The 19,730-nt window shown below is 55.6% G+C and overlaps 3 protein-coding genes across 9 annotated transcripts in view; 1 reads left to right on the top strand and 2 right to left on the bottom strand.

Annotated features, from left to right (window-relative positions):
* Nucleotides 1-2,917: 2,917 nt before the first annotated feature.
* On the bottom strand, nucleotides 2,918-6,546 carry SMIM4 (small integral membrane protein 4). The gene is made up of 2 exons (XM_030306959.1): nucleotides 6,287-6,546; nucleotides 2,918-3,022 (listed from the first exon to the last, which is right to left on the bottom strand). Exons 1-2 carry the CDS (start codon nucleotides 6,435-6,437, stop codon nucleotides 2,931-2,933), a joined length of 243 nt encoding a protein of 80 aa, XP_030162819.1. The 5' UTR covers nucleotides 6,438-6,546; the 3' UTR covers nucleotides 2,918-2,930.
* Nucleotides 6,547-9,042: 2,496 nt separating this feature from the next.
* NT5DC2 (5'-nucleotidase domain containing 2) lies at nucleotides 9,043-18,058 on the top strand. Of its 2 annotated transcripts, none has more exons than XM_030306957.1 (14): nucleotides 9,043-9,274; nucleotides 13,384-13,568; nucleotides 13,704-13,778; nucleotides 14,018-14,073; nucleotides 14,191-14,284; nucleotides 14,477-14,605; nucleotides 14,716-14,776; nucleotides 14,856-14,958; nucleotides 15,069-15,170; nucleotides 15,366-15,447; nucleotides 17,177-17,263; nucleotides 17,337-17,477; nucleotides 17,559-17,623; nucleotides 17,702-18,058. In XM_030306957.1, the coding sequence occupies exons 1-14, from the start codon at nucleotides 9,043-9,045 to the stop codon at nucleotides 17,961-17,963; spliced, it is 1,674 nt and encodes a 557-aa protein (XP_030162817.1). In that variant the 3' UTR covers nucleotides 17,964-18,058. The 2 variants fall into 2 exon arrangements, with proteins under 2 accessions (XP_030162817.1, XP_030162818.1); XM_030306958.1 differs by lacking the exon at nucleotides 9,043-9,274 and adding an exon at nucleotides 11,244-11,326.
* The window catches only part of STAB1 (stabilin 1), a 26,772-nt gene continuing 24,979 nt past the window's right edge, over nucleotides 17,938-19,730 (bottom strand). For 4 of the 6 annotated variants that reach the window (XM_030306948.2, XM_030306951.2, XM_030306949.2 and 1 more), the window contains 8 exons: nucleotides 19,493-19,658; nucleotides 19,304-19,413; nucleotides 19,093-19,212; nucleotides 18,857-19,006; nucleotides 18,674-18,778; nucleotides 18,442-18,588; nucleotides 18,230-18,346; nucleotides 17,938-18,143 (listed from right to left, as the gene is read on the bottom strand). In XM_030306948.2, coding sequence (XP_030162808.1) covers nucleotides 18,087-18,143; nucleotides 18,230-18,346; nucleotides 18,442-18,588; nucleotides 18,674-18,778; nucleotides 18,857-19,006; nucleotides 19,093-19,212; nucleotides 19,304-19,413; nucleotides 19,493-19,658 — 972 coding nt within the window. In that variant the 3' untranslated portion in view covers nucleotides 17,938-18,086. Of the gene's footprint in view, nucleotides 18,144-18,229; nucleotides 18,347-18,441; nucleotides 18,589-18,673; nucleotides 18,779-18,856; nucleotides 19,007-19,092; nucleotides 19,213-19,303; nucleotides 19,414-19,492; nucleotides 19,659-19,730 lie in introns of those variants that run through there. The other 2 variants (XM_030306950.2, XM_030306952.2) reach the window with 2 other exon arrangements.

The following is a 19,730-nucleotide window of genomic DNA, read 5'->3' as shown; positions in this document are numbered from 1 at the left end:
ATGATCATTGATACGTAGTCAGACATTTCCTGCTGAACACCATGAGCAAACAAGTACTGTTACTGTGTTCCTTTTTAGCTTGGAAGTGTGCTAGGTCAGCTGAATGAATATTCAGAACTGAGCAAATTAATAGACTATTTCTATCCCCACAATAGACATAGTATTCACTTCTTGTGGGTTGCACATAAATGTGGCAAGAAATTCTAAATTTAATGCACATGTGTAAAGACTGAGAGCTGACACTGTACTTTTTTTTTTTTAACGTTTTATTTTGAGAGAGAGACAGAGTACAAGCAGGGGAGGGGCAGAGAGAGAGGGAGTCACAGAATCTGAAGCAGGCTCCAGGCTCCGAGCTGTCAGCACAGAGCCCGATGCAGGGCTCAAACTCACGAACTGTGAGATCATGACCTGAACCGAGGTCAGATGCTTAACTGCGAGAGCCACCCAGGCACCCCTGTATGGCTTTGTCTAGGAGAGGAATTGCTTTGGAAAACACCATGGTCCAAATGTGTTTTGTTGTTGTTGTTGTTTTTTAAGAGAAGTAACTTGGGGTGAAAAAATCAGACTTACAAAAAGAAAGGAAGAGAGATTAATGTGCTTAAGTTATAACATCTTAGATTTAGGCAAGACTTCCAGAATAAAACCCTTTAGACAAAGATAGCTCCCCTTTATGATTTACTATGTGCCTAACTTAAGTACTGTCCCTATCAGTTCAGATGAATAAGTGAAGCTCCAAAGCCACGTTCTTTACCCAACACCACACCGGACGTAGATTTCAAGCAACAAATGCTAGTTCCATTTTTGTCATTCTAGAAGTATTACGGTTTTTAAAATTTGAGTTATTAAATTTTTTGCCTTGTACTTCACACTAGGGGGCACAGCAGTTCTGTAATCAGCATATAAGAGCATTGCTCTTCACATTATTTAAGCTCCCTTAGCGGTTCCAGTGTGTGAGAAGTAGGGTAGAGTCATATTGTATAGTAGGAGGCTTAAAATTTTTTTGAGGTGAAGCTTAAAAGCTTTCACTTAGGTTATCAAAGATTAGTTCTTACTTTGTAGCATCCAAACAACATACTCTGAGAGTATCTTCAATTTAATCCAACAGATGCTTAGCTAGTCTCCTTGCCTGGAAATGAGACATTTCTTATCATCTTCAAAGTTCTGTTGTCCATCAGTAAATCAGAACTCTGATATATATTTTAAAAAGAAGAACAAAGAAAATGCTAAGGAAGGTTAACATGAATTTGCAGCTGTGATTCTTTCTGGGGTGCAGGCAGGGGGGCGGGCCAGGGAAGGAGCCCACAGCAGACACAGAAGTTAGCTGACAGTTTTATGGGCAGTTGTAAAAGGTGTGTAAGTTACAGATTCTCTCTAGATTACCAATACTAAACTTCTAGAACTGGGGTGGGGTATGGAATAAGGCCATAAAATTGAGAGAATCCTACTACAATTTAATTCCTCATACTGCAGTCTAATCACTAAAATGCCTATAAGGTCAGGTTCACCAGGAACTCTCTAGGTGACACTGCACAGAAGAACCTCCTTCCTCTCCCCAGTGCTGTGGGGTCATCACTGGTCTTTACGCTTAAGCCATCTCTGAGCAGTGACCCTGAGCTGCAGCTGGTGTGGATAGTGCTTTAAGGAGATCGGAGTAGTCAGTGGGTCTTTATACTGAATTGGTTCTAACATAAATGGACTAATTTAAATTAGAAAAACGGGAAGAGATGTTTGTGACAGAGATTATTGAGAATACACTATGGCCTTAAGCATCTGCTTCTATATATTCATGAGCAGTCATTAGAAACTATTTTGAAACTTAGTCTTCTTTAATACAGATATGTTCTTGTTTGAATAGATGTTGGATGTAGTTAGCAAGCAGGGATTAAAAGGGAAAAAATGGATACAGCTTCTGCTTTTCTTACCAGCTGACCCAAACTTACTCTGGGTCAAATTACAAAATCTCTCCTCTGAGCCTCCGATTCAGATGAAGTCTGTGGTTACTTTATGGTTGCTTTGCAGTGTGAAGGTTCACTTTCTCAGGGAAGAAGTAGTGTCTTTATCTTTAGCAGCTGGATGGAAGCACATCTTCATCACAGAGGGGTGGGAAGCCTGTCCCCTCTGGAGTCCTTATGGAGGTCCAGCCCTTGTATATTAGTGGGGACAGGCAAGGGGAGGGGTTATTTCTGCTCATAAGAGCACCTGACATGAGTAATGTGTGGTCAGGAATTCCCACCACCCTAGCAAATGTTGACAGATTGGTAGCTGGCAGGAATGTAATCTGCAAAATTATCTTGGTTTAAATAATCTTGCAATAGAGATCTTTTATCTCTATGTTTAAATCTAAATTCTGCAAACAAGTAATTATTTGTGGCCTAAAACAAGACTTCACAAATAATTCAGACTGAGACTGCACTAAAAAGCATCCTTGAATTTTGTTTTGTTTTTGATCCTTGAATTGTTTAAGAAATATTTTCATGGAGGGACGCCTGGGTGACTCAGTTAAGCTTCTGACTTCGGCTCTGGTCATGATCTCACAGTTGGTGGGTTCAAGCCCCTCGTTGGGCTCTGTGCTGACAGCTCAGAGCCTGGAACTTCCTTCAGATTCTGTGTCTTCCTCTCTCTGCCCCTCCGCCATTCTTGGGCATTCTCTCTCTCTCTCTCTCTCTCTCTCTCTCTCTCTCTCTCTCTCTCTCTCATAAACATTAATTTTTTTTTTTTTTTTTTTAGTATTTTCATCGAATGGATTTAATGGGCAAGAGTGTTTCAGGAGGAAAGTATTTTCCATAAGTGCCATCCAACAGTGACTTGGGAAGTATTCAAGCAGAGACAGGAAAACTATAAAAATTCTTTGTAAAGGCAGTTCTGGGAAGAACAAGAGATCTGAAAAGTACATTTTCAAAGGAATTGAAACCAGTAGTAAAATTTCATGTTCACTTTATTGACGGCTGAAGTTCAGTCTCCGATGCATTTTCCAGCCTTCTCTGATACTGTCGTTCTGAGGCTTTTCTACGGTAGACATCATCTGTGTCAAATAAAAATTTCACTTAGATTTTTAAGAAACAGGAATTAAAAGTACTCAGATCTGACTAATTTAACCAGTGGTCTAGAGCTCTCAAGCTCTTTCTGAATCTCACTGTTTAACTCAATTCCAAAATAAACCTCATTTAAAACAAAACTTGAGTTAGATGAGGACTATGTTAATGCAGTTCTGGACTTCAATAGCATGGTAAGAGTGTCTTCAAAGACAGGATCCTGTCCTGGCATACCTCTTAGCAATGTTTTTAAGACTTTCCTCACTTCCTCCCCTGCCCCCCCCCCCCCCCCCCCCCCCCCCCCCCCCCCCCCCACAAAAATGTCTTTCTCTGAAATCATCCTTAACTGAAGTGCCTCAAAGGCACGTCTTGCCCTGCAGCTCTCTGCTACTCCCTCACCTACACCAGGAACTCAGGGTGGGGAGGTGAGGTGAGTTCCCTTGTTCTCAGCAGCTGCCCTTCGACACTGCAGATTCTTCACCCTCTTCCTTTGGGGCTTACGCCATTTGCCACAATGGGCACCTGGCTCTCTCATGGGCACCTGGCTCCACCACTCCCCTTCAGTCACTGAAAATGCTGGCATCTAGCTCAGGCTCCTTGACCTCCCTGTGTGATCTTCCAGGCAACACCACCTGCCATGGGGATGAAGCACTAGCCCCTTCACCTCCCTGGCTTCTCTGGCCACCTTCTGCCATCTACTTGCGGTGTTCTCTGAAGTATTCATCCTGCTCTGACCACAACCTCTACCACCTTTCTAGCCATTCCGTCCTTGAACCTCTATCAACTTCTTCCCCAGGCCCTTGGCCCCTGAATACCTCCTCAGCCCCATCTTGTTCTCTCTTCCTGCCCAAACCAGCTGCAGTCCCCTCTTAATAACTTCTTGACCCATCTTCAAAACCCAACTATAGACTAATCCAATTGCCTTCCTCCTGCATGCCTCACTCTGCTTTGTGGTGTAGGGCCAACTTATGCATTTAACTGGGTCCACTTGTGATGCCTGACAATCCTGTTTCCTCAGTCATGACCCTGACCCTTCTTCACTTACCCCCAGAAGGCCATGGACTCTTCTTCACACAGCTAAGTCATCAGTAAAGAATTCTTCCAGCTAACTTCCAAGGGCTGCTCTCATGCCTCTGGTCTGATCCCAAGCTCTCCCACCTTCTCAAGAGCCAGGTATGTGTAGCCTGTCTCCACCCCCCTTTCCTGACCCGAATCTCCGTATCTTCAGGTCTCTCCTGGTGGGGGAGGGGAGGATGACCCCCACACACACACCCCACCCCACCCATTCACAGAGTCAGATTCCTGAGCCTCTGGGTTTCCTCCTTGCCTCTCTGGCTACTTCTAGTCATCCTTAAAATGTTGGATTTGCCTCTGACTTTCATTCCAATCTGGTTTCAAATGACCCATAAACCCAGACCCATGAGACAGATCTGCCTGCTGAGCTTCAGATCTATAGAACTATCTCCACCTTGGCACGTCCAAAAACCCAAAAACGGAGTCTGGACTGCCCCGCCAGTGTCCCCTCCCTAACCCCACCCCTGCCGCGGCTGTCCTACCAGAAGCCTCCACCACTCATCTCCTGAGTCCACTCAGTCACAAGGCCCTGTCAGCACCATCTCCTGAGTGTCTCTCAACTCCATTCTTGGGCCCCATCTACACCCACCCGACCAGGCTATCATCTCAGGCCTGAACAACCAACAGCCTGTGTTCTTGCCTCCTCTCCACAAGAACCCACTCTCTTGTTAATCCTCCGCAGCTTAAAACCTGCAATCCTTTGGGTACGTTCTTGGTTCTCCAGTGCTTCTGGACACATCCGCCCAGGCACATTTCTAACCACTTCATCCCTCACTCCACTCACCTTCAGGCCCTCAAACAGTAATCTTTCACACCATGGCACTAGCATCAGACTTTCACCTCCACAAACGTTCCCCTCATCTGGCTGACCTACTCAGTCAATCTTCAGGTCCCACCTGGCATGGTAACTCCTGGAAGCCTTCCCTGCACCATGTGATCCAGCTGAGGTCTCCACACTCCCCCAAGACTGTCATTGCCCCCTGCCACTGTCCCCTCAGTATTGACCACACTTAATAGTAACAGTCTTTATGATGGGTCTCTGCCATTAGAGCTCTTCTGAAGGAGGGGACATTGCCTTGTTCCTTACATACTCTCATGGGTGGGTATTAAATACTGATGAATAGATGAACAAAAGGTAAGTATCTTTAGGAAGCGCTAATTTAACAGTGTTTTTAAAATAAGGGTTGGCCCAGCACCTGGATGGCTGGGTAGGTGGAACATGCAACTCTTGATCTCAGGGTTGCAGGTTCGCGGAGACCCACGTTGGGGCTAGAGATTGCTTAAAAATCTTTAATTTTTTTTTTTTTTTTTTTTTAAATAGGGGCGCCTGGGTGGTTCAATCGGTTAAGCATCTGACTTTGGCTCAGGTCACAATCTCCCGTTCGGTGGGTTTGTGCCCCACATCGGGCTCTCTGTTCTCAGGGCAGAGCCCCCTTAAGATGCTCTGTCTCCCTCTCTCTCTCTGCCCCTCCCTCACTCTGGCACCTGCTCTCTCTCAAAAATAAACAAACACAAAAAAAATTGTTTTTAAATGAGGGTTGGTAATTCGCAAGTGATAACGTGTTTCTGGAGAGGAATAAAGCAGAAATGGCCAAGGGGGTGGGAAAGTTTTTCCAGAAGGGTAACTAGCGCTAAGGCTTGGCAAAGCAATGCCAGGCATTCTTTTCACAGACATTCTTTGCTGGGCCCTGGTGTCAGTGACTCTGCCCCGCAAAGACTGTGGCAATCCTCTAGGCCAAGGCGGACCAGCTCCCTCCAGGGTTTGGACTGAAGAATCCAGAGAGGGCTGACCAATTAGCAGGTGTTTCCATGAATCTTCAGGGTCGCACTCGCTTCTACAGTGCTGTGAGCAAGTGTGTTCCTTAGGACCAAATGTCACCGGCGGGCAGGGACGAAGGGGCTGGCTTGAGAGGAGGGTGCTCCGCGTGGAGTCACGTGCTCTCCCCTCAAAGTGCAGGGAAGGTCTCAAGGTGGGACACCAAAGTGCTTCTGTCGCCCCGCTTACAAGAGAGCCCGGGGCCGCGAATGTAACCGTACTTGCCCTTCTGACCACGGTAAAGGCAGCTCAGCGCTCAGAGTGGAATGAGCAGTCTGCAACCTGACTGTCCCCCAGGGAAACGGGTCCCTTGCCGCCTCCTGCCTTCCTGAAATGAAACGGACGCTGCTGCACCCCCACTTACAGAAGGTCTCCTGGCCCACGCGCAGTTTAATCATGATCCACTCCATCGTTCCTCCCAGGACAAAAAAGAAGGGCAGGAACCTGTAAACGCCGAGTCGCTGCTTCCCGGGCACCCGCTGTAGGATCCGCTTCACCTGGGCCCTGGAAAACATGCCCGACCCAGGTCGTGGACAGGGGTTCAGCTCCTGAACTGGAGCTCCCTGCTGAAGACGAGCCCCGCGGCTGGCCTGCGCCACCTCCAGGCAGGCGCGGAGCTGAAGGAGCTGAGCTCGGACACCCGGACCCAGAGACTGGGCGGCTCCACCAATCAGAGTGCGGTGGGGCGCGAGGACCCGCCAATCCGATTGCGGCAGAGTGCGCGTGCTCCTTAAGGTGGAGCCCAGCCTGAGGGAGCTGGCGCAGGCGCCTGGGCTCTGGAGGCGGGGTGGCCCAAGGGGGCGGGGCCTCCCACGTGGCGTCCACCCGGCTCCGCCCCAGCCTCCCCAGTGCAAGCTAGTGCTCGGAGTTGGCGGCGGCACCCGCTGCTTTGCCACCGCCATCTTTTTTCTTAAAGTCCTGATAAAAGTGACGACCCTCTCTGATGGGCTAAACGTATACCGCATTGTACTATAGAGTGCAATTATGCAATTCTTTGCATTTATTTCGGGGTTGCGACTGGTGACAACAATTCTAAAAATAACAGAATTTGATATGCATTGTTGAAAGCTGAACTTTATCACAACAAAAGTCCAAGTAATCACCTTGTGACAAACAACCCTGAAATTAATCAAAGCCATCCTGTATCCGGGGCACTTACCGTTATACAGGGACGTGTAGGTGCTTTTTATGCATCAACTCCTTATTCACAATAATCACAGAAAAGCAGAGTGGCTCAGGAGCATGGGCTTTGTCAAACCACATCCCTTGTTCCACAAAATGGGACCCTTTCTCTGAAACTGGGTGGATTTAGAGGTAAAACAAACAAAGCACTTACCACAATGCCTGGAGCATAGTAGCTGATCGATTATCATTAGTTAAAACAGGATGATGATGATGGCGATAACGATTTATTGAGTGCCAGTTCTTTACATGCACTCTAAATCCTAGGGAAACTCGCCCCTATTTGCATCTTCTCCTTTTATAGATGGGAAACTGAGAAGTTAAAAGCTTGAGCCAGGTAGTAGCAGAGCTCAGACTCCAGAGCCTTCACTCTTGCTAAGTCACTAAGTCTCCATGCTTTGTTGTAAACAGCTGTCACTTTATTACCTAAGGCTAAAAAAACAACTGGGTCCTTATCTTTGGGAAGGGAGAGAACTATTACACAAACTAAAAAAAATCAAATGAAAACTTAGTGAAAAAGTCTGGTGACGTGAACACAAAGTATACAGAGCATGAACGGGGGAGGGGCAGAGAGAGGGAGACACAGAATCGGAAACAGGCTCCAGGCTCTGAGCCATCAGCCCAGAGCCTGACGCGGGGCTCGAACTCACGGATCGCGAGATCGTGACCTGGCCGAAGTCGGACGCTTAACCGACTGCGCCACCCAGGCGCCCCAACTCCAGTTTCTTTTGGTGGCTCTGGAAGCCTGTCACTGCGGGGCACCCATCTCCCGCCTGAGGAGACTTGTGGACAGGTGTTCAACGCCCTCGTAGCTTCCTGGGGCTCACACGTGCCTACCCTTCCGCCTCCATCCTGCCCCATCACCTGGCCCAGGATCTGGCCCACCATATGTAAGTGCTCAGCCAAGATGCAATGTGTATTCAAATAGGCACACGCCCTTAAACCGGGAGGAGCACCCCAAGGAAACAGAGTGTCTAGCCGGCCAGGTCCCCACCGACAGGGCCCACCGGTGCAGTGCACCACCTGGTACGCATGCGGGCTCAGGAAACAGATCTGAGTAGAAGAAACACAGGTGGAGAGTGGTTCCAAGAAGGAATGCCGAATTTCGATGGAAAGTCTGGAAACATTGCTGGAAGAGACCGCGGCATCTCAATGGGGGCCCCGCGCGGGGAAGCGTAGAGTGAGGTCGGTGCGACTGTTTGCTGAGGTCAGAACCAGGCAGGCGCAGTTCTGGGCCCCGGGCCCACAACTCTGCAGCGCACCGCTCAGGGGTCCTGCCCTAGGTTAAAAGGGGTCATCTGTGTGCGGTAGAGGGCGGGAGCGAGGAGAGGCTGCTTCAGCGGCGCTGTGGGTCCCGAGGTCTCACCCGGCGTGGGGAAGGCTCTTTATTCGCTAGAGTGAAACTGGCCGGCCTCTGATCTGCAGGGAACAGGACCCTCGCCGCATCACTGGCTGGGAGCGGTGGCGGAGCTGAGGTCGTGAAGGACAGGGGCGGGCGCGGGGGGCGGCGGGCTAGAGGACCCGGGAACGGAGGGGGAGACAGAGAACCGGGGGTCGAGGTGGGCCCGCCGCGCTCCGACCCTTCCCTCTCCGTGTCCCGGCCGTCTGCAGCCTCAAGGAGATGACCGTTCTTGGGTCCTCCGACCTCCCGGGAAGGGAGCCCAAAGAGCGGCCATCGCTGCGGTGGCCACCGAAGGGGGGCGCAGAGTCCTCCTCAGCCTCGAGGAGACGGGGGAGGGGGCTAGAGAACCCGTCCCGCCCCGCCCCGGGACCTCCCGCCCCCCAGGCCGAGGGGCGCGCCCATTGGCCGGCCGGGCTCCGCGCGCCGCGCCCATTGGCCGGCCGCCGTGAGGAGCACGCGGCCACCGTGGCGGGCGCGCAGTCGGAGGGCGGCGGACTGGCCGACGGGCCGAGGGCTGCGCGGGCCGCGCGGCGGGCATGGCGGGTGCGGGGCTGCGGGCGGCCGCTCGGCGCTGGCTGCCGTGCAGGGGCCACGGCGGGCCGCGAGCCGCGTCGTCCTCGCCCTCCTGCCCTGGCTGCGGCCCCCCGGGTCCCGGCGCCCACTGCCCCGGTGCCCCGCGCCCTGCGCCCGCCCCGGCGCCCGCCGGCGGCGCCGAGCTCAGCGCGCACCTGTGGGCTCGTTACCAGGACATGCGGAGATTGGTGCACGGTGGGTGAGCCGGAGTGGGATGGGCGCCGGGGGTGTATCCGCGCGGCGGCCGGCGCGCGCCCAGGCGACGGACAGACCAGCGGTCCCGAGCCGGCCCGGGCGCCGCTCTTCGGGGAAAGCACCCTGGTGAGGCTCGCCGGGGCCCCGGAGCCTGAAGGCCGAGCAGCTTTTCGGGAGAGGCTCCCACTGGTCGTCCCGGGGCCCTCTAGGGACGCCCCGACGTCCGGAGGCAGACGGCCGACGGGAGTTTTGTTCCCTGGCTCCGTCTGCAGGATCTCGGGGTTCCCGAAGCGGCCTCCGGAATGCGGAGCCCCCACCGTCTTTCCTGGCGACCCCGTCTGCCGGGATGCTGCGGCGGAAATGCCCCTACCCCTTGTTCTCTTAGCGGCCCTTAGTTGGGGCGGGAGCTCCAGGGACAAAGCCGGCCGGCGGCGCTGCCCAACCTAAGCGGACGCGGACTAGACTTTGCAGACACCTCTGGATTGCCACCGAGGTCCGGGGCACTCTCAGCCCAGGAGGGGAAGGTGTTGGTTGGAGAAACGAGACCAAGCCACCCCAGGGCCCTGGAGTCCACAAGGGTGGCTTCATCCTTGGCCGGGACACTGCAAAATGGGCTGATGAACCTGCGGCCTCCCCCTAGAGAGGCTAGGCTTCCTGTGTTCTCTCCCACACCTACAAGGCAGGCTCCTCAGGTTGCCCTACAGAAGGTCTTCTCCAGACCCAGAGCAAACACAAATCCTTAACAGCATCCCAGGCCTGTCCTGTCCACTGAAGGGGGGGGGGGGCGGTGCGGGGTCCTGACAGAGGTCCAAGGCCTTCAGAACCACTATTCTGCCTTGGGCTTCTCAGGTGAGTCCTGTCCAGCTCTCCACACAGCTAGAGTGGAGGCTCTAATCATCTGGAATCTTCCAGACAGGGATGGGATGAGAGGCTGGGATGCCCTGATGAGGCCAGAGATCTGAGAGTGCCTGATATTGGTCCCCACCCCCTGCCCCACACCCGCCCTGGGGCTCTTCTCTCTTCTGCGGCAGGCATATGTGGTTTGGGCTTGACCTCTATCACTGACCAGCAGGGTGGCGTTCAGCAGGCCTCAACCCTCTTGGACCCTCAGAGTCTACAGTGTAAAACACAAACCCACAACACAGGGCTGTGGTGGAGACACAGAAGGAACCAGGCCTGGAAAGGGCAGGGGAGCTTCTAGAGGAGCCCCCAAGGGTGATGCGGCTTTCATTGGTAAGACAAAGTGGCCCTGTCTGGAAGATTCCAGATGATTAGAGCCTCCACTCTAGCTGTGTGGAGAGCTGGACAGGACTCACCTGAGAAGTCCAAGGCAGAATAGTGAGGAATTGTGGTTCTGAAGCCCTTGGACCTCTGTCAGGACCCCGCCCCTCCCACCTCCACCCCCCCACCGCCCCCCTACAGTGGACAGGACAGGCCTGGGATGCTGTTAAGGATTTGTGTTTGCTCTGGGTCTGGAGAAGACCTTCTGTAGAGCAACCTGAGGAGCCTGCCTTGTAGGTGTGGGAGAGAACACAGGAAGGCCTGCTGGGCTTTGTCACACCTGGCTCACCTGGATCTTAAGATAGTCACAGAGCCACCCAAGCTCCTCTTGATGTGAAAGCATCATTTCCAAGATGCTAGGATGAGCCAGACTGGCACCCCTGAGTCCTAACTCATCCCTCTTGACTGGGTTTTCTGGGGGACATTCTGGGCATTGAGGTTTGCCTTGGGCTAATGCCTGTGGGCAAAACTTTGCCCAGGAGCCAGGCCCCAGCCCAGTGCCTCCCTGCCAGCATGGGGACACTGAAAGGCTAGGCCTAGGGGCAGAGTGGTTAAGGCAAGTAGAGTGACCCGAATTTTAATCTCAACTGCATTGCCTACCGCTGGATGGTTTAGAGCAAGTGACTTCACCTTCCTGAGCCCATTTCTTCCTCTGGATGATGGATGGATAAGTAGGACCACCTCACAGGATTGGAGTAAGGCTTGAACAGGATGAGCCTCTAAGGCACCCAGCAAGTGCACCCAGCAACAGCTGGGAGGAAGGCACCCACAGTGAGTCTTACAGCTGCCATGGGGAAGAGTTGGCCCTGGTGCCTGGGGCAGGGGTGGGAACTGGGAACTGAGAAGAGGAAAGGAGGGTGAGGTCTGCACAGTGAGCCCAGTGAACTTGGGAGGCCAGTGCAGGTGAGGAGTACATCCTCCTCACCTGGCCCTGTGCGCCACCATACTCCCGTGGAAAGGAGTGGACCTTGTGGCCCCCAGAGCTGTGCTTTCCTCCGTCCAGAAATCACGTCAGGAGGGCAGACCCCGTGGGCTGCTTCCCCATCCTGCTTTGTTCCTCAGAGGATTGTCCATCCTGGGAACATTTTCAAGGACAGAGGCGGAAGCCTGGTCTTGGCTAGAACTCTGCCGGCAACAAGGGGCTACGCTGCCAAGCAGATCCCTCCCCTCCCCCCAGTAGCCCTGGGGGGCTACTGGACTTGGTGCCCAGGAACTCAGGACCGTGGGGAGAGCAAGGCCCAGTGACATCAGAGGCCTAGTGACATCAGAGGGGCATCTCACAAGCAGTTCCCTAGAGAGCTGAAGGCAGCTGAGTCTCACGTGCACCCAAGTGAGGAGTGTTCTGTCTGCACCCACAAGTCTGCGAAACAGCTGCTCTGTGCCAGGTTTACGTTGGCCTGGGGCCCCTAGAGGAACCAGCTACACTTGTTCCCCCACCCATACCCTGCACTTTGCTCCAAAGGAAAGGGGGTAGGGTGGAACCCGTGTTCCAAAGGGGCCTCCAAGGCAAATGCTCAGAGCGTGGGAGCTCATCGGTGTTTGCCTCTGTGCACAGGCAGCTGTGTGGCCGAGGGTTTCTGCTTCAGGATTGTGCCTTGTTGTGGCTGAGACAGGAATTCTGTGGAGGCTTGGGCTGTGGGTGCGGGCCTTAGCCACAAGCTAGTGGTCTCAGGAATGGGGCCACCTGGAGCCCCTGCAGGGCGGTGTCCTGTGCACCTAATCCCACCTGGTCCCCTCTCCCGCAGCCCCTACTCCTTGAGTGATGCAGGGAGATCCGGGACAGGGAGGTGACAGGCTTCAGAGGCCCGTGGTTCATTTAATCCTACGTTGGCCCGTGGTTCATTTAATCCTACGTTTGCCGGGTGCAGAGCAGGAATGCTGCACAGAGCACATTCAACATGACCTCTCCATAGTTCTGTAGGTTGGCATGATTTTGATTCCGCCTTGAGAAATAGGGAATCTGAGGTACAAAATGTGAGGTAACTTTTCTGAGGTGCCAGTTGTAAGAGGGGGTATTTGGCTTGGTCTCTCTGACCTCAAAGCCTAGGCCCTTTCCCCATTCAACTCCCCTACTGTACAGATGGGGAAACTGAGGCAGATAAGCCTGGGACCCCCTCATCCTCCTCTGCCTCCCTAGGACCCTAGAGCCTACTCTGCACGGTGTCCCACTCAACCTGACCATAGCAGCCAGGGCCTTGGGGTGGCCATAACCACACCCCCAGAAGGGAGCAACCTGGGTACTGCCCCGCAGCCCAACATCACACGTCCTGCCTGTCGTAATTAGCAATGTTCCCTGGCCAGAAGCAGCAAATGTCATTACGTGGACTGGCGGGCCGCTGAAATCCGATTAGAGGGGCCTCGCTCCACAGGCCGTGGCAGGTGCTCAGACCCGGGAAAATGAGCGACAGAAGAGCTACCCCATACTCCCCCCTCCCCCAACTCCTATAATGTTCCTCAGTCCCAGCCTGAGCTTCAGGCAGGGTGGAAAGGGCCCAAGCATAGCCATGGGTCCAGTGGGGCTTATGAGAGCCTGGAGAGGACGTGGGCTCAGTTCACCTGGTGGGCTGCAGGCAGGGGTGTAACCCAAGACCCAGAGGTGGGAGATCCAGCCGTGGTCTTGTCCCATTGCGAGCTCTGCCTTACCCCAACCACGTGACCCTGGGCAAGTGGCATTTCTAAGCCTCAGTTTGACCATATGCAGCCTCGGGCTAAGATTGCCCATCTTGGGTGGTTTCATGAGGCTCCCAGAGCTGGGCACCTGGAAAGTGCTCGGTGACCATTTGCTGCTTCTGTGTTCATCTCATCATACCTGCATCTCCTCCCTCCAGACCTCCTGCCCCCCGAGGTCTGCAGTCTCCTGAACCCAGCAGCCATCTATGCCAACAACGAGATCAGCCTGCGTGATGTCGAAGTCTATGGCTTCGACTACGACTACACACTGGCCCAGTACGCAGATGCGCTGCACCCTGAGATCTTCAGTGCCGCCCGCGACATCCTGATTGAGCACTACAAGGTGAGGCTGGCCGGGCAGACGGCCCAGGCCCCGGGGGAACCTCAGGCTGAGTCACGGAGGTCCCCTGAGGTAGCTGCCCAGCCAGAGGTCTGGCATTGCCACTGGCTCAGGCGTGGCGCACTTCCCCCCCGACAGTACCCAGAGGGGATCCGGAAATATGACTACGACCCCAGCTTTGCCATCCGAGGCCTCCACTATGACATTCAGAAGGTGAGTGGCTAGGCCATGTTCTCCGCAGGGCCCCTCCTAACTGGATGTGCATCAGCACTACTTCCTTAGCCCCCATCCTCTATAAGGGGCTACCCCTGGCCTCACAGCTGTAGCTTCACGGGCACTTAATCCCCTTGGTACCTTCCAGCTGGGGCTTCAGCACAGGGACTGGAAGAGGCTGGCTTGGATGAATGCAAGCCCCTTTCTTACCACCCATCCCATTCCCCTGGTGCTCCCAGAGCCTTCTGATGAAGATTGATGCCTTCCATTATGTGCAGCTGGGGACGGCCTACAGGTCAGTGCAGACTGCCCTGCCTGACCCTGCTGTCCCCCCACCCCCTCAACCTGCATCTTACACCGTGGCCTCAGCTCAGGACCACTTCAGACTCATGATGTCTGTGCATCCACCCAGGGGCCTCCAGCCTGTGCCTGATGAGGAGGTGATAGACCTATATGGGGGCACCCAGCACATCCCACTGTACCAGATGAGTGGCTTCTACGGCAAGGTACTTGCTCCGTCTAACACTGCCACTGGCCGGGGCAGGCAGCTCAGTGATCTCGCTGTGGGTGCCCTCACCCTGGTGGGCTGGCTCACCCAGCAGGTAGTTTCCCTCTACCAGTGTCCCAAGGGACACTGGTCTCCAGGGCGAGGGGCAGTAGGGATAGAGGGGCTGCTGAGGTGGCTGCTCCCTCCACAGGGTCCCTCCATCAAGCAGTTCATGGACATCTTCTCACTGCCGGAAATGGCACTGCTGTCTTGCGTGGTAGACCACTTCCTGAGTCACGGCCTGGAGTTTGACCAGGCACACCTCTACAAGGATGTGACAGTGAGGACATTGGGCCTGCCTCTCGGGGTGGCAGGGAAGATCAAGTCAGCCACAGCGGGGCAGGCCTTCTTGGCCCCACTGCACCCTCACAGTCCTTCTCCTACCCCCAGGATGCCATTCGAGATGTGCACGTGAAGGGCCTCATGTACCAGTGGATCGAACAGGATATGGGTAAGGGTAGACAGTAGCCCTGCTGCGGCTTTCTGGGCAGGGGGCCGGGCTGGCCCTCACAGACCCATCTCCCTGTTAGAGAAGTACATCCTGAGAGGGGACGAGACCTTCGCCGTCTTGAGCCGCCTGGTGGCCCATGGGAAGCAGCTCTTCCTCATCACCAACAGTCCTTTCAGCTTCGTGTGAGCTGCCTGCGGTGGGGAGGTGGGGGGGGGGGTCCTGGGGGGAATAGGGTAGGGCCCAAGGAGGGGCCTGCCTCAGCCCACCTGCTGCCTGTTCCACTTCTGCCCAGGGACAAGGGGATGCGGCACATGGTGGGTCCTGACTGGCGCCAGCTCTTTGATGTGGTCATCGTCCAGGCAGACAAACCCAGCTTCTTTACTGACCGGCGCAAGTATGGGCCTAGCAGGGGTGATGAGGGTGGGGAGCGGGCACTGGCCTTTGCTCACCACCCTGTGTGCTTGGGGTGGGGACACCCCCTTGTCAGCATCCAGCCCATGTGAGCAGGTGGCCTTTGCAGACTGAGGAGGTGCCTGCCTCTGGTCCTGCCCTAGACTGGAATCCAAGCCCTTTACCCCTCTGCCTCCAGGCCTTTCAGAAAACTTGATGAGAAGGGCTCCCTGCACTGGGACCGCATCACCCGCCTGGAGAAGGGCAAAATCTATCGGCAGGTGAGTGCTATCTGGGTGGCCTAACCATAGCCCCAGGCTGTGGAGGGGTCAGTAGCACAGCCTCCTGGGCCCTGCCCAGCCACCACACATCTGCCGTGGCTCTGCCCCCTTGCACCATTTCCGGGGGCACCAGGGAATGGCTCTCAGGACACAGGCCTGGTCAATTTGCCTTCATTTGAATTCCAAGTTTACTGCTCGATAGCAGAAGGAGTCTGGCCAAGTCACTTGGCCTCTCTGCTTTGCTTTTTCTCATCTATAAAAGAAGTATAATGTAAAAAAAAAAAAAAGTATGTTCTACTTGAATTGTGGTGTACAAGCCTTTAGATGGGCCAGGCATTTACTGAATACCCACTAAACAGCAATGTCATTACTTGGGGCTGACCACTCTGCTACAGCCAGTCAAGCTGGCCGGAGCAGCTCATGGGCCCTTGGGGAAGACCCCCTTTCCTGGCTGGTGGCTAGGAAAATGAGAAGGGGGCCCAGTGCTGGGGGTTGTGTGGTGATTAAGGAGCAGGAGGTGATTAAGGCATTTGGCCCTGGATGGAATGCGGAAATCCTGGCTGAGCTGGGCTTCTTGAGGGTGGGGGTTCCAGGGGTTGGGGGGAGGGAGGAAGTCAGTAGTTGGGTCGGGAGCAGCCTGGGGTATCCAGGGCAGCGGCCCGGCCTGTAGACAGTACTCCTACCTGGGTGGCACCCAACTCTCCATGGCCCCCTTAAGCGCAGGCTCTTACCCTCAGCTCTGAGGGCAACGCTCTCCTTTGTCTTGGCATCTTGGCTAATAAGCCTGAGGAGGGTCATGTACCTTCGTGGGGAACAAGGGGAGTTTTTCTCCTTTGGCAGCTTTTAGCCTTTTCTTTATGCCTGATGATCTGAAGTTTCATTTTGTGTGTGTGCCCGATCCTGCTTGGTTCTCATCTTTCTTTATGCTCCCTTCCTGTCTCTCCTTGCTGGGGAGGCTGGAACCCAGGTTCCATCTTGCCTGACTCAGCACCTGTACCTCAAAATTTTCTCTTGGTTCAGGGCACATCCTCAGCGCTCCGCCCACTCGTATTTGACTCTACAGCCTCCCCACTTGAGCTTATTTCAACAATCCTTTCACGGCCCTGTGTCTGCCACGCCTTGCTTTCTCCCCCTGCCACTAGCATGCACAGGCTACTGTAGTAGCTCCTTTGCGCTGAGTGTGAATTCTGTTCATTTCTAGGGTGTGGGCTCCTGCCTCACTGGCTGCTGCACTTCCTGCTCTGGGCCCCCTGCCCCATTTTTCTGCTCTCCCGTGAGCTTCCTCTGTTGTGTTTGAGCTTGACTGCTTTCATCTTTTCTCTGGCTTTGGAGCAGGAGGGGCAGATGGCTTTGCAGTGAGGTCTGCTGGGTCCCTCTGGGCCCAGGCTGGGGAGGACAGGAAGGGCTTTAGGGCCACAGGCTCGCTGCTGTGGTTTGTTTCCCACAGAGTGGGATCCCTGGGGTGGGTGTGAGGCCACAGGGAGGGGAGGCCCAGGGCATCATGCCAGGCTGACCTTCCTGTGGCAGGCAGACCCCCTTCCTGACTGTGAAGGGGGAGGAGACAGGGCCAGAGCCCGGGGACACTGAGGCCACGGGAAAGGGCAGCCCGGCATCCAGCTGGAGGGGCCGTGCTGCCCCTGGGGATTTGGGAGGAAGGTGGAGAACATGGCGTGGCTCTGGTAGTCCCGTGGTACGCTGTGCTCAGCGGTGCCCCCCCACCTCTCCCCAGGGAAACCTGTATGACTTCCTCCGCCTGACGGAGTGGCGTGGACCCCGTGTGCTCTACTTCGGAGACCATCTGTACAGTGATCTGGCGGTGAGGGGCGCAAGGCTGGGTGGGAGGGAGGGAGCCTGCTGGCTGATGCTGATCCCTGTCCTCCACCCCCCAGGACCTCATGCTACGGCACGGCTGGCGAACCGGTGCCATCATCCCCGAGCTAGAGCGCGAGATCCGCATCATCAACACGGAGCAGTACATGCACTCGCTGACGTGGCAGCAGGCGCTCACGGGGCTGCTGGAGCGCATGCAGGTGTGGGGGCGCGGGGCGGCCTGGGGGGAGGGCAGGGCTGCCGCCCAGGCACACACCCAGCACCCACCCCGTCTCCCCCAGACGTACCAGGACGCCGAGTCGCAGCAGGTGCTGGCTGCCTGGATGAAGGAGCGGCAGGAGCTGAGGTGGGCAGGGTGGGGCAGGAAGGGCTCCCAGCCTCATTCCTGCTGTGCCTGCTCTAGTGCCCCATGTCTCTTCCTCAGGTGCATCACCAAGGCCCTGTTCAACGCTCAGTTTGGGAGCATCTTCCGCACCTTCCACAACCCCACGTACTTCTCACGACGCCTCGTGCGCTTCTCTGACCTCTACATGGCCTCCCTCAGCTGTCTACTCAACTACCGGGTAGACTTCACCTTCTACCCACGCCGCACACCCCTGCAGCATGAGGCGCCGCTCTGGATGGACCAGCTCTGCACTGGCTGCATGAAGACACCCTTCCTTGGCGACATGGCCCACATCCGCTGAGGGCACCTTTATTGTCCAGATAGGTCCTAACCCCTCCTGCCCCGCCTATGCTGGGCGTCGTTCCAGGGCGGGCAATAAAAGTGGTCTCCCTCCTGCTCGTGCCGCTGTTCGGTCCTAGATGCATCACTTGACCGTGAGGATCCGCTGGGTGTCCGGGAAGTCCTCCTCCAGGAGTGAGTCCTGGGTAGGGGGGAGGACCGCTTGTGGCTGGGCTGATAACCAGGCCCTGGGGTCCCCTTCTGTCATCGCTCACCCCTCATACTCACATCGAAGGGCTCACAAAAGGCATCAGGGCTGCCGAAGACGGGGTTGGGAACAGAGACCAGGGTTGGGCTGGTTCCTTCCTGCCATGGGGAGAAGTCATCCTCAGCATCATCTTCCGCCTGGAAGAGAGGTATGTGGTGAGGGGCCTCGAGCAAGATCCATGGACCCAGACACCCCCAACATCCCTCCCCCCTGCCCCCCAACACAGCTCTACCTGGAAGGTGGAGAAGCCAAAGCCCGTGGCCTGGCCTCGGGCACGGAGGTAGAAGGCCCCAGCCACTAGGCCAAGCAGTGCTCCAGCAGCCACTACAGCCCCCACACCTGCCACCACGGGTGGACCCTCAGGCGCCACCGCTGCCTGCTGCAAACGAGAGCGTCAAGGCCAGGACCGTCTCCTCACCCCTTGCTGTTCTGCCTGTCGTCCTCCCCACCCCTCACCAACTCACAGGTTGTAGGGGAGCCAGGAGGGGCCTGGCCAGAGCATGGATGATGCCGTTGAATGCCATGATGTCCCACACGACGACGTGGCTAACCACGACCGCCCCTGGGGCCTGTAGGGAGACCAGAGTCAGGCCTGGTGAGTGTGTGAGGGCCAGAGCCAGCAGGGGAAGTGCAGTAGCAAAACTCACCACAGGGGCCCAGGAACTGTTGTCAGGGCCCACAGCACTGAAGAAGAGGCTGAGGCCCGAGTGGGCGGGGAGCACAGTATCCTGGCTGGCATTGGTGCTCAGGAAGGTGGTGTTGGAGGCATGAAGCTCCAGGTCTGGGCCGCTCAGCGTCTGTAGGCAAAGCAAGGCCTGTTAGCCCAGGCCAGCTGGAGGCATCAGCATTGGGCCTGGCTCTGCCCACGACCCCCACTGGTTACCATGTTGTCCACGAAGCCTTCATTAACAGGGACAAAGAGTGTCTTATAGGTGAGCTCATCATCCAGGAAGTCCAGGAAGTCCAGACCCCGAGGGGTGGCATTGGCATAGCCAAGCAGCATCTGGAAGAGGGAAAATAGGACTGTGGGCAGGCTCCCTCCCCAGGGACCCAGCTACCCACACCCTCAGCCCTGAGGCTGGGCCCCTGCACACCCCATAGAAGGTGGAGAAGTTGGCCGTGGCAGCCAGTACGTCGAGCAGCTTCCCATTGCAGACGCTTGTCCCATCACCCACAAAGCCTTGGCGGCACCGGCAGGCCACATCTGCGGGATAAGCAGTTGGGTGGGTCAGTGGGAAGGGGCCGAGCCAGGGCATGTGTTGGGGGGGTAGGGGAGGCTGTACCTTGCTCGCGGTAGCAGTAGGTGTCCCAGCGCTCTGAGTGGTTCTTCCGGAGGCCCAGGCTGATGACGCCCACCTGCCCACCACCACAGTCTGCCGCAGGGAAGACGACCGGGTGGGCAGCTGAGCCGTTGGCCAGCCAGCCCACACGGCACAGGTGGAAGCCGAGCTGTAGGGGCAGAAGGGGATGCTGAGACCAAAGGCCCAGCTCGAGGGGGCCCCCACGGGCTTGGCTCCAGAT

The sequence above is a fragment of the Lynx canadensis genome, chromosome A2, assembly GCF_007474595.2.
Source record: "Lynx canadensis isolate LIC74 chromosome A2, mLynCan4.pri.v2, whole genome shotgun sequence".
Classification (NCBI taxonomy): domain Eukaryota; kingdom Metazoa; phylum Chordata; class Mammalia; order Carnivora; family Felidae; genus Lynx; species Lynx canadensis.
This window is presented reverse-complemented; position numbering and strand designations above follow the sequence as displayed.